Source organism: Pteropus vampyrus, unplaced genomic scaffold (assembly GCF_000151845.1).
Source record: "Pteropus vampyrus isolate Shadow unplaced genomic scaffold, Pvam_2.0 Scaffold145, whole genome shotgun sequence".
NCBI lineage: Eukaryota > Metazoa > Chordata > Mammalia > Chiroptera > Pteropodidae > Pteropus > Pteropus vampyrus.
In genome coordinates, this window is record NW_011888926.1 from 577,903 (window position 1) to 590,356 (window position 12,454).

At 52.3% G+C, this 12,454-nt stretch overlaps 1 protein-coding gene across 2 annotated transcripts in view; it reads left to right on the forward strand.

Moving 5' to 3' along the window:
* Positions 1-4,802: 4,802 nt before the first annotated feature.
* The window catches only part of MCAT (malonyl-CoA-acyl carrier protein transacylase), a 9,581-nt gene continuing 1,929 nt past the window's right edge, over positions 4,803-12,454 (forward strand). Inside the window, exons 1-4 of one of the 2 annotated variants that reach the window (XM_023535903.1) lie at positions 4,825-5,312; positions 6,423-6,510; positions 8,954-9,171; positions 11,946-12,434. In XM_023535903.1, the coding sequence (XP_023391671.1) occupies positions 4,893-5,312; positions 6,423-6,510; positions 8,954-9,171; positions 11,946-12,374 (1,155 nt within the window). In that variant the 5' untranslated portion in view covers positions 4,825-4,892 and the 3' untranslated portion in view covers positions 12,375-12,434. Of the gene's footprint in view, positions 5,313-6,422; positions 6,511-8,953; positions 9,172-11,945; positions 12,435-12,454 lie in introns of those variants that run through there. The other variant, XM_011368995.2, reaches the window with a different exon arrangement.

Sequence of the window (12,454 nt, forward strand, 5' to 3'; positions counted from 1 at the left end):
GCCCCCCCATCTCCGGAGGAGCACCCTAGTTCCTTTAGCTGTTGCCCCAGGACACGGAGGCAGCGCTGCACTTTGTCCTGGCGCAGCCTCCGTCTCTCATCTGTAAATAGGCATATCATATGGGCCGGATGGGGATGCTGCGCTGTGATGCAGGCGGGGCGCTCTGCAGATGCTTGGTGCTCAGTGAGAGGTGGCTACCAGCATCACAGCGGAGAGGTGGCCTCCTGTTTGCCAGGGACACCCCAGTGGGACGGGCATGTCTAGCCCCGGGCCTCGGGCACCTCACCTCCCCATCTACACGCTGCTTTATTACTGCAGCCAGGGTCTGTTTGCCACCTGGGGCTGACTTGGTCTGGCAGGGCCCTCAGCCTGTAGGAGCCATAATTGCCCTAACTGGTCCTCTGGGGGCCAAGGTGAACTGCAACTGCTGCTCCCCAGTCACAGTGGCCTGGAGCCTCCTGGGCCACAGTCTGACTTTCATAGGCCCTGGCATTTTCAACTCTGTGGGCCCCTTCCACCTGCGACTGCAGTGGTATAAGAACAAGTATAATCCAGGTTGGAACTCATCCATCTTTTTCTTCTTCGATTTTAAAATAAATTAAAACGTTTGCCTGGGTCCCTCAAAGTGTGGTGGCCCAGGGCACTGTGCCTCCGTTCCTACTGAAGGCAGTCTGGCCGCGCCTCTCCCAAGCTGCCAGCTCTCACACTCTTCCTGTACAGAGGTGTCCGCGGCTTGGCTGAGTGACACACTTGCCTCCCACAGAAGACCCAGGAGGAAGAAGCAACAAAGTTCCCTCACCCCAACTGCCCACAGGACTCCCGGCTCATGGGGGCGTCCTAGGAGGCCGAGATGGCTGTCCCCAAATTCTTCCTGCATGCCAGAGCCAAAGGGAGAGGCTGAGCGCAAATACACAAGGCTCTGCCCTCACGAAGGTCACACCCTTCCACAGAGGAGCCCTGCAGCCCAGAGGGGGTGTTGCTGCCCGAGGCGGGCACGTCTGGGGGCAGATGTGAAGGTCCCATCATGCTCTGCCTGCACGCCTCCCATGACTTCTGCCTCCCTCCTTTCCAGCTCATCCACCCCACCTGGGCTGCAGTGACTGTCCCTCCTCCGGGCAGCAGCCACAGCCACGAGCTGGCCCCCAGCTCTCCTCTTGTCCCTGCCACACCCTTCCTCTGCTCGGGACCCTCCAAGGCTCCCACTACCTCAGAATATAGTCCAAGCCTTGTACCTTGTACCTGGCACTCAAGGCCCTGCCAAGCTGGGGTCGAGCTGCCTACCCCACCCTCTCCCACCTCTGTGCCTTTGCACGCACTGTTTCCCCCGCCTAAAACACCTTTCACCCCCACTCGGGGCACCTCCGCGTGTCCAAGTCTGACTGCTCTCCAGCGTCACCCCAGGAAGCTCTTCCAGAACCCATCTCTGTGCCACCCACACTCTAAGTTGGCGGTGACCTCTTACCTCCACAGGACCGAGCATGGGAGCCTCTCAGGCATTCAGCATGTGCCAACCCTGAAGGACATATATATATTGAGCATCTGCGGGGAGGGGGCCAGCTCTGGGCTGAACTCTGGAGGGTACCACACGAGCAAACCCAACCCCTGGCCTCAGTCCATCCAAGAAGGAGGCCAGGAAAACACCCTCCGAATCCCCGAGGGACTGACCTCATCTCACATGCTCAGAGAGGTGAAGGAACAGCACACACCTGGCCGGAGAGAGCGGGCATGATGGCCAGACCAGAAGAAGACTCCCTAGGAAGAGAAAACTGAACTGAGCCTCTGCAGCACAGACTGGCCTCAGCCTCTGGGAGCACTGACAAAGGCCCTTTCTGGGGCAGTCGGAGGAGGGCAAGGTTGGGGGTGAGGCACATCTGGCAGGGTTGTGGCAGAGGCATTCAGGAGGAAATGCTTAGAGGTGTGGGTTGTTTTGTCTTCTTGTTTCTGAGCTGCACCTGTGTTCAGACCTCAGGGGTAGAGGGGACACTTCTGTGAGGCGGAACAAGTGTTCTCAGCTGAGCCAGGAAGCAGGCAATGGAGGGGAGAACAGGATCTCATTAGCCTGTGATTGAGACCAGCCAAGTGTGGACAATCACCAAGGATTTGGTTCTTAAACAGTCAGCACAGTGGCAGCCAGCAGCTTGGGGATGACAGCCCGCAGTACCTCCCTGGAGTCATGCTGCTCCCAGTTGGATTGGCTGCTTGCACATCTGTGCACACATCATCCTGGGTCCCTCTTCACCACCCCGCACCCCAGGGGATGCCCGTGACCCCTCTGCTGGCTAGCTCATTTACTGGATGGCACCTCTATGCCTTTCTTCATCCCATCCTCCAGGAGTTCTTGAGAAAGACTACATAGGAGGTATCGTTTCGAAATCTTGCCTTCTTCCCCATGGTTGATTAATGCTTGGTTGAGTAAGAATTCAAAGTTAGAGACATTTGTCCTTCAGCATCATGAGGACATGGTCTTCTAGCTGCCGCAGTGCTGATTGGCAGGCTGAAGCCGCTCCGTGTGGTTCAGCCTTTGTCTGTGACCTAATTTGTATTTCCTGGGGGATTTTAAGATTTTTGTCCCCAGAGTCCTAAAATTTCACACTGGTATTCCTCTGCATTGGTCTAATTTCATCCATCATGCCAGTGCTCAGGGGCCCTTTCATACAAGAAACTCATATCCTTTATTTTCCAGGAATTAAAAGTTCGGGTTTTTTTTTTTTAATGATTTTCTTCCCTCCATTTTCTCACTTTCCTTTCTGAGTCCTGTCACTCAGAATCCGGGACCTCCTGGTCTTCTAACTTACTTTTCTCTTCTCCTTCTCATGTTTTGCTTTTCTGCTTTACCTTCTTTCAGGTTTCCTCAGCTTTCTCTTCCTGGCCTTGTACTGAGTTTTTCAATTTTGCTATCCTATTTTTCATTTCCAGGGATTATTTTTTGTTTTCTGAATTTTTTTCCATTACTTTCTGTTCTTTTGTCATGGATGCCGTGTCTTCTCTTACTTTCTTAACTATCAGTGCTAGTTTTCTTTAGTCTCTGAATCCTACGTGGAGTTGTTTTTCTTCTTTTTTCTGTTTCTAAGAGGCTTTCTCAGGTCCTTGCCAATCTTTGGCTGGTAGAGGAAGAAAATAAATCTATGGATCATATTCGCTGAATTAGCTTCACTGTAAGTTGAACTTGGTGGGCCATTTGCCTGGGAACTTTCTGGACTGTCAATATCTTTAGGATTTTCCTCTGAGACTGGTCAGATTCCCCCAAGGTATTCCAGTCCCTCGACTTGAGAGTAAGGGTCTGGCTCCAGGTTTCTGGAAGTTCAGTGAGAGCCCTGGACGAGATCTCTGCGTTCAGTATCCACCTGTTTTGGCAGAGAACCCATATTCACCTCTGTCTCTGACATGTCCAGCCCTTTCCTGAGCTAAACTCTAGATATTTGCTAGAATGGGGAAGGGGCATCATCCAGTGGCTAGACAGAGGGAGAGGATCTACAGATCTGTTTCTTAGAGACACCTTCAAATAGTTCTCTTTATTTTAGCCCTCTTTCACCCTTGGAAGTAGAAGCAGCTAGTGCTGCCAGTTTCTAAGCTTTTGAGGATTCTGTTATCTGAATGAAGGTTGGTTCTCAGCTTTCCTCACCTCCGGGAGGGGTTTGGCTGTCTGGGGTCTGCTAAGTCAGGTAATACTGGTCTACCTGCTTTTCAGCTTCCAGAGCTTCTGTTGCTAGGGCCCCATTTCCTGTTCTCCCTGTCCTTGAGGATTTATGTCTCTAAAAGGTCCATTTATTGCGGATTTATGGGCTTCTGAAGGCAGTGTATTCTCTATTCATGTCTTAACCTGAAACTCTCCTCCATATCTTTTATGACTATGGCATTGCAAAGATTTCTCGTAATTCATTTAACTATCTATCTAATTAATCCATCTTCCCTAGTTGGACATTCAGTTTATTTCTACTTTTCTCTTGTCAAAAGCAAGGCTGCCACGATATCCTGAGAGTTAGGTCTTGGCTCATTTAATTCTTTTCTTAGGACAAGTTCACTGAAGAAGATTTGCTGATGTGATTCTACGTGTGTGTGTGTGTGTGTGTGTGTGTGTGTGTGTGTGTGTGTCTGTCTGTCTGTCTGTCTGTCTGTCTGTCTGTCTGTCTCTTGGGTTCCTTAAAAGTGGCTGGCAGGAAATGAGGGGAGCAAGGGGAAGTGGGATTTGTGGTTAGGGGTGAGCTCAGAGTTAGACTCTGACCCAGCCTCACACCACTGCTCAGAAGCCAGAGAACTCCACTTTCCAACCCCACTTTCCAACCACCTGTCACTCAATCTTAGAGCCTTTGTCTACTCACCCATAAATTGAGGATAATAATTGCACCATTCAACGCTATGATGATAGCGTTGCTGTAAGGAATTAAATAAGCTAATGTCTGCAAAATATCCAGGGCTTCATTCAATGGAACACATATTTACTGGGTGTTTATTATGTGCAGCGCACTGTGTCTGGTTTGTAGGCAGCATGAAAGAGAGCCGTTACCTTGCTTGTCACCCAGTGTAGTTGGGAGAATCGTGTCTGCACTAAGAGAAAGAATGCGGAAGTGTTTCAAGAACTTTTCACGTGCTAGGTAGAAAGAGTGAACGTTACATTGTGTTGTTTATTCAACAAATATTTTTGAGGGCTTATTGTAGTGCGATGTCGTGTTTTATTCTCAGCTAGGTTTAGGTAAGCGCATAGGTCACTCCGGGGCCCCGGCACGCAGCAGTGAAGGATCTCAGAGCCGAGACGGAACCAGTTACTGCGGAACCTTTCTTTCCGCCCCCGGGTGCCCGGGCCCGCCCGGGAGGAAATGAGCCAAGGACCGCTATGCGCCGCCGCAGTCGGGCCTCAGTCGCCCCGGTAACACGCTGGGGGCAGGTTCCTCATCATGAGCGTCCGGGTTGCGCGGGCGGTGAGGGCCTGGGGCTGGGGCACGAGTGGCCGCCGCGGCGCCTCGAACTTCCGGCTGCCTCCGCTGGGCACAGTGGACGTGGCGGAGCTGCTGAGAGATGCGACAGCAGCGGAGGAAGTGCCCCAGGAAGCGGCGGCGCGGCGCCAGCCGGGCCAGTGCTCCGTGCTGCTCTTCCCCGGCCAGGGTAGCCAGGTGGTGGGCATGGGCCGCGGTCTGCTCCGCTACCCACGCGTCCGCGAGCTCTACGCTGCCGCCCGCCGCGTGCTGGGCTACGACCTGCTGGAGCTGAGCCTGCACGGGCCGCAGGAGGACCTGGACCGCACCGCGCACTGCCAGCCCGCTGTCTTCGTGGCTTCGCTGGCTGCCGTCGAGAAACTGCATCACCTGCAGCCTGCGGTGAGGCTCCGTGGCGGGCCGAGACACAAGCCCTCTCAGCCCGGCTGGGCCCCACCTCAGGCTCCGCCTGCCACGTCTGACTCGTTAGGCTGATTCTTAAATGAGTTCGCACTCGGTTCCAGGCACTGTTCTAGGCGCTGGGGATACAGCCATTACCAAACAAGGACCCCTGTCCTCAGGGAGCTTGAATGTTAGGGGAGGGAGACAAATAATAAAGAATAAATGCAGTAACTATGTAAGTTACATGGTACGTTAAAGATGATAAGTATTATAGAAAGGAATGAAGAGCAGGGAAAGGGGCTGGGGAGTCAGGGGCTTGAGTTGCCATTTTACTGATCCTTAATAATTTAATTAATCACTAAGTGATTCTGGAAGGATTAAACGTCATTCTTAAGTGATCATTGAGATGATATCTGAGAATGTCACTTCATTTGAAGGTGTGAATTATTATTTAATAATATCAAGACAGTAAATGTTAAGCTAGTGCTTTAAACCCTTTACTCCATTTCATACTCGCAACAACCTTATGAGATAAATGCTGTGATTTCGTGAATGAGGGACGTAGACTCAGCGATACTAGAGGAATTAGTTAAGTGGTTGTGTCATGATAATAACATCCGTTGAGTGCTTACCCTGGGCCCGCGCTGAGCTAAGCGTTTTAGAGACATTTATGTAATTCCCTCAGCATCCCAGTGAGGTAGGTCTTGCTTTTTCCCCACTTCACAGATGAGATAACTGAGGCTCCGAGAGGGTAAGGTCAAGTCCAACTCTCTGACTCTGAAAGTCATACTCTTAGCTTCTATGCTTAGCTCCCTCTTGCTCCATAGGGCCTGAGAGACGGCTCCGGGACAGAGGCAAGAGAATCCAGCTTTACCTTGGAGTCAGCCAGCAGACTTTCGCTCGCCTTGCTAGGAAGTTCCTTATCAGTAAAGGGCTGGATCAGCGATTGTCAATGCCACTTCTGTGTGTCCTCTTCTAGCTGAAACACCAGGCCAGCTGAACCTGGCTCACTGAGCACAGAACACTGAGCCGCCGCCAGCTCTCAAGGGCAGAGCCCTGGACTGAGCTCCGCTGAAAACATGGCCTCACATTCTGCATCTGTCACCGCAGGTTATTGAGAACTGTGTTGCTGCTGCTGGATTCAGTGTGGGAGAATTTGCAGCCCTGGTGTTTGCCGGAGCCATGGAATTTTCTGAAGGTACAGAGAAAGGGTTTGGTTTTATACTGGGATATTGCCTTGCTGGGCTCATTGGGGGTAAGGGACAATGCCAAAAATAATTCTGGACACACTGAGAAAAAGGAGAATATGGGTGGGGATGACATTGGAACCCTAGGACCAGACTTCACCTTGATTCCCTTCTAAACCTGAAGGATTCATCAGGGATTTCCTCTCTTTGTGTAATCTCATAAAATCTGCTTGCTTGGCTGCCTTTCCCACTGTCTTAGGCATTCGTAGTCCACTCACCTTCAGTGCCTGTCACGTGGTAGATGCTCAGTAGTCATTGAATGAAAAAGAGTAAATGAATGTTTGGTCTTGAGTCATAGCAGTTTCACTTAAGGGTTTTGCTTATAGTTAAAAGTTAAACATATTGCTTATAATCAAATATAGGCAAAGAACTTAAATAGATATTTCTCCAAAGAAGACATGCAAATGGCCAATAAGCACATGAGAAGATGTGCAACATCACTAATCAAAACCACCATGAGATACCACTTCACACCCACCGAGATGGCTTTAATTTAAAACAAAACAAACAAACAAAAAAAAAGCATTGGTGAAGATGTGGAAAAAACAGGAACCTCACATATTGCTGGTAAGAATGTAAAATGGTGTGGCCACTTTGGAAAATAGTTTGGTGGTTCCTCAAAAAGTGAAATGTGGAAATATGTCCACACAGAAAAACTTGTACACAGATGTTATAACAGCATTATTCATAATAACCAAAAGATGGAAACCAAATGTCCATTATCAGATGAACAAATAAGCAAATTGTATATCTATATAATGGAATATTATTCAGGAATTTAAAAAAATGAAGTACTCACGCATGTTGTGACATGAACCTCAAAAACATGCTGAGTGGAAGGAGCTAGACACAGAGATCACGTATTGTGGGATCCCTTTTATGTGAAGTGTCCTGAATGGGCAAATCCATAGGGACAGCGGATTCGTCGTTACCAGGATGTAGGGAAGGACGAATGGGGAGTGATTACGCTTAGCAGGTATGGGTGTTTTATGGGATGGAGGAAAGTTTAAAACTAGAGCTGGTGGTCACACAGCATTATGAATACAACAAGTGCCACTGAATTCTATTCTTTAAACTGGTTATATTTTATGTGAATTTCACCTCACTTTTAAAAAAAATAGTATTAAGAAAGTGAAAAAATTTTTCGTATTTCCACATCCTAATAAAACTTTTATACAGACAGTTCCTGTGTACATAATTTGCAGAATTCCAGCATGTGTGCGTTCTGTGTTCAGTTTTCTCACTTGCCATGTTGCATAGTTATTTACTGAGCCTGCGTGGGAGGATTGCCACACGCACTCGCCACATCCCTGTGCTTCTCTCCTCCCTCCTACCACGGGCTCCTAGTGGACCTGCCGCAATGGTCGGGGCTGAGTCCAGTACAAACACGTATGTAAGTGCTGAGGGAAGGAGATGCTTCCATGGGCAAGCTGTACGATTTGCTCCTCACACTGTCTCTGTTGTTCCATCAAACCCAGAACTGGTGTCCGAACCTCTCCTTGGTCTGGTCACCCACTTCCCACCGGGGAGCAGACCCAGGACCCGGTCAATGGGCGTTCATATGTCAAGGTCATGGGAGTTGCCTACCTGGGTCCAGGCCTGTCCTCTCCCCTAGCATTGGCGCCGCACTGAACTAGGAGCCCTGCGCCTTAGTGCATCGTCCTTGGCGGTGTCAGCGTCTCCAGCTCTAAGGGCAGTAAGGCCTGAGTCACGACAACACATTATTGAAATTCATGTAATTGTAGTTTGCACGTCATTCCAAATATCTGATGGCTCTTATTTTTCCTCTTCAGCATGATTTCTCTTTGGTAATAAACTAATTAGTAATAACTGCTACTGTTCACAACCATCCAGGCAGACTGGATCCTGTTATCCTCATTTTACTGACTACGAAGGAGGTCACGACTTGCCCAAAGCAATGTAACCCGAAAGCTGGTCCCAGTCCACCCTACACCAGGGCTTCTCACCATGGCACTGTTGACGTTTTGGACCAGATAATTCTTTGTTTTGGGGATGCTTTGCAAGTAGCCACCTTGGCCTCTACCCACCCGATGCTAATAGTCCCAACTTCTAGTTGTGACAATCAAAAAATGTCTCTAGACACTACCCTAGGGGCAAAATCACTCCTGATCAAGCCCTACACTAAGCCAGCTCTAAGGCAGGAAGCTCCATGGTTTAATCTGTGTAGTGCCAAGGACAACACCTTGCTTTTGATGATGGTGCATCTCTCTGTGGTAGACCAGACACACAGAACTACAGACGTGCGGCCTAGTGATAAAGGCCAATGTCAATGTCCCCAACACAAAATGCGGAACTCGTGCTTTGTCTTTTAGGTCTGGGCTTCCTTCCCCATTACGCGCCCTGATTTTTCCAAATGCACTTCTCTCTGAATAGGTTTGTATGCAGTGAAAGTCCGAGCTGAGGCCATGCAGGAAGCCTCAGAAGCCGTCCCCAGTGGGATGTTGTCCGTCCTCGGCCAGCCTCAGTCCAAGTTCACATTCGCCTGTTCGGAAGCCCGGGAGCACTGCAAGACTTTGGGCATAGAGAATCCTGTGTGCGAGGTGGCCAACTACCTCTTTCCAGATTGCAGGGTGATTTCAGGACACCTGGAGGTTGGTGTTGACGGGAACAGCCTTCGTAGGCCCCAGTCCTGTGCAGAGGGTTGGAATGGTTCCACGTGTGTGAGCCCACAGTAGCGTCGTGGGTGCCCTGCCGAGCTGTGGTCTTTGGGAGGTGCTTGCGGGCCCGGAGAGTGTGGTGGAGTGACCGCAGAGGGAGCTGGGAGGCCGGGGCACTGCCTCCACTTCACCATGTATAGACCGGGACCTTGGGCAAATCGCCCAGCCCATCTGGAAAGTAAAGAGCTGGAACAGATGATCTCCAGGGCCCTCCTGGAGAACATTCTGGGCTTCTCACAGCCTCTGATCTGGCCGCTTATAGAGAGAACATTTCCTGCTGGGTTACTGCGCCCTGCCCTGCTTGTGCTTAGATGCACCGAGTTAACTTCCTCTGCTCTGGCCTTTCTGTTCACATTTCCCCAGTCATTTCTTGAGCAGCTCCCATGTGGCAAGCACTGAGGGCACACGTGGCTGGTAAGCCAGGGTTCCCGCCATCAGAGGAAGGCCAGCTGTAAACCAGCGAGCACAGGCTTCATGGCACAGTCCAGGTCAGAGTGACCACCCGCGGACCTGAGGAGGTGGCCCCAAGGGGTGGTGCCTGGCGGGGCATCCCCTGCATGGGGTGGGGGGGGCAGGGCGCACCTGGTAGACGGGCAGCTGCATCCTGTGTGCCTGGCTCAGGGCATGCTGAGCGCAGACGGGACCGTAAGAGCAGCTGCGGGTGTCGTCCTCACAGCCAGCCCTGCGCTCTCGGGTATGGGGGGCGTCTCCATGGTCTGTCACTCTGGAACCTGTTTCTTCTGCTTGACCGCGCTCGCTTCACCTTGCCCGTTAAGGCCTTGCCAGTGTACCAGGTGTCCCTGTGTGTCTCCTGTGAATCAGCGACAGCCAACAGGTCCCTGTTGGGACAGTCTTGAGAAGAGATCGGCCACGGTGGCCCCCAAGTTACTCGTGGAGCTGGCTGCTCATCCCCATGAATGGCTGTGGGACGAAGCCCAGATATGGGCCACAAGGGCCCCCAGCCAGGGCACAGCCTCCCTCACGGGCTCCCCGACAGGTGGGCACCCGACCCGGGTGACGACTCCCCCGGTTTCCAGGTTCGGCCTTTTGGTGGTGTTGGAAATGCCATAGCAAAGAGCTCAGGTGAGGGCAGGGGTCCCCCTGAACAGGGGTCCTCACTCCCATAATTGATGTGAAAAAACTTCGTGGCCTCTGCTGGACTATGCCTGAGCTGAGGGCCAGCCGCAGAGGCACCCGCTGGACCCTGCGGCTGTGGCCCTCGCCTGGCATTGAGTCGGATGAGTTCGGAGACTGCGTGGAAAGCACTTCGAGACATGAATTGATGCAGAAGTGCCACCGAGTAGCCATCCACATAGATGCTGGCGGTCACGGCCATCCCGGCAAGGGTGGCAGGGCCTGGGCTGTGGAGTCCGAGAGGCCTCTGTCCAGAGTCGCTCCTGGGCCGTGTCCATAAGTGAGAGAGATGGAGGGAGGGTGGTCATGGGCATGAAGCATCGGGCCAGTCAGGACAGGCTAGGCTACTGCAGTGACAGCCCAAACCCAGGGGTTCCCACAGGTGAGGTACAGTAGGGTTCACTGTGCTGGAGTCTGCACCGCCTCACCTTTGCTCCAGCGCTCCGGCCACTGGGGCAGCCTCTGGGGAACACAGAGCAGCCTGGGCGGGGGGTTGGGGGCTAGAGGCTGCACTGGCCGTGACTGGGAGGGTGGGCAGGGTGCACTCCCGCAGGGAGGGGCCCCCAGAGATGGCCGAGCCAGCACCATGCCAACAAGAGTAGTAGCCCCTCCGACCCTGGGGGCACGGATAGCTACTCTGGTATATTTTTTCCAGGGGACACGGATGGGCGTGGTGTGCGATAATTGCCAGCCCTCACAGCACTCGTGTACCAAGCATAGTTCTCCTTAACAGGGTTCTGTGAGATGGATGTCGTTGTCCCCATTGTATAGATGAGGAAACTGAGGCACGAGAGTAAAGTAAAACTGCCAAAGGTCATGCAGCGGCTGCAGCCTTTTCAAAGCTTAGCCTAAGTCTTCCAGGGAGCAGCTGGCCCAGCCTCTGAGGCGGGTGTCGGGGCGAAGGGACATGGCAGGCAGCTTAGTGCACAGGAACCCCTTCAGCAGCCCTGGTGGAGGGCTGTCAGGCGGTAGGCCCTGGGCTGTTGTCCTGAGTAAGAGTGTCTGCCGTTTTAAAGACGTTTGCAAATCGAGGTATTTGCAGACAGCTCCTTGTTGGGGCCGTCAGTCCGGAGGCCCCTTCAGGGGCGGGCTGTGGCTTCAGGGAGAGGCTCTGGTTCTCCGGAGAAGCCCCAGACGACGGGCTTCTGAGGGAAAAGCCCCTGCTGTGGGAAATGAGACTTGGAGTCTCCTGAAGTTTTCTCTTGAAGGTTATGCAGTAACACAGAAACAGGGCACAGAAAATTCTGAGGGACGGCAGAATTATGACTGAAAACTGACACTAGATAGTGCTTTTTTATCAGACACGTGCACACCTCCTATCCGATCACGTCCCTGCAACCTTGTAACGGTGAATGGTCAGGTCCCCAGAGGAAGGCTTCTGGGACACTGACTGCGTGACCGACTTTAACTGGAACGAAGGGAATGGAGTTCGTCACCCCGGCTGTGCAGGAGGAAATGAGTGTACGATGTGCAGATAAACATGTTCTATACACAGGACTGTGATGGCGCCGACGGTGACTGCTTGTTCTTCCCCTAAGAGTTACTTGGCTTAACCCTCCTTTTCTTCCTTCCAGGCTCTGCAGTTTCTCCAGAAGAATTCCTCTAAGTATCACTTCAGACGCACCAAGAGGCTGCTGGTCAGCGGTGGGTTCCACACTCGCCTCATGGAGCCCGCCGTGGAGCCCCTGGCACAGGCGTTAAAAGCGATTGATGTCAAGAAGCCCCTGGTTCCCGTCCACTCGAACGTCAGCGGGAATAGATACACGCACCCAAAACACATCCAGAAGCTGCTGGTCCAGCAGGTGGTCTCCCCAGTGAAGTGGGAGCAGACGATGCACGCCATCTACCAGCGGAAAAAGGGCACCGAGTTCCCCCAAACTTTTGAAGTGGGGCCTGGGAAGCAGCTGGGAACCATCCTGAAGAGCTGCAACCTGCAGGCCTGGAAGTCCTACAGTCACGTGGACGTGCTGGCAGCTGCCGAGGACACGGACCAGGACCTGTAGGGGCCTCCCCATGACCGTGGGGCTCCAGTGGGCCGAGGCTGGCCTGTCCTCCGCCAGGAGGCCGTGTGCTGTGCCTGCTT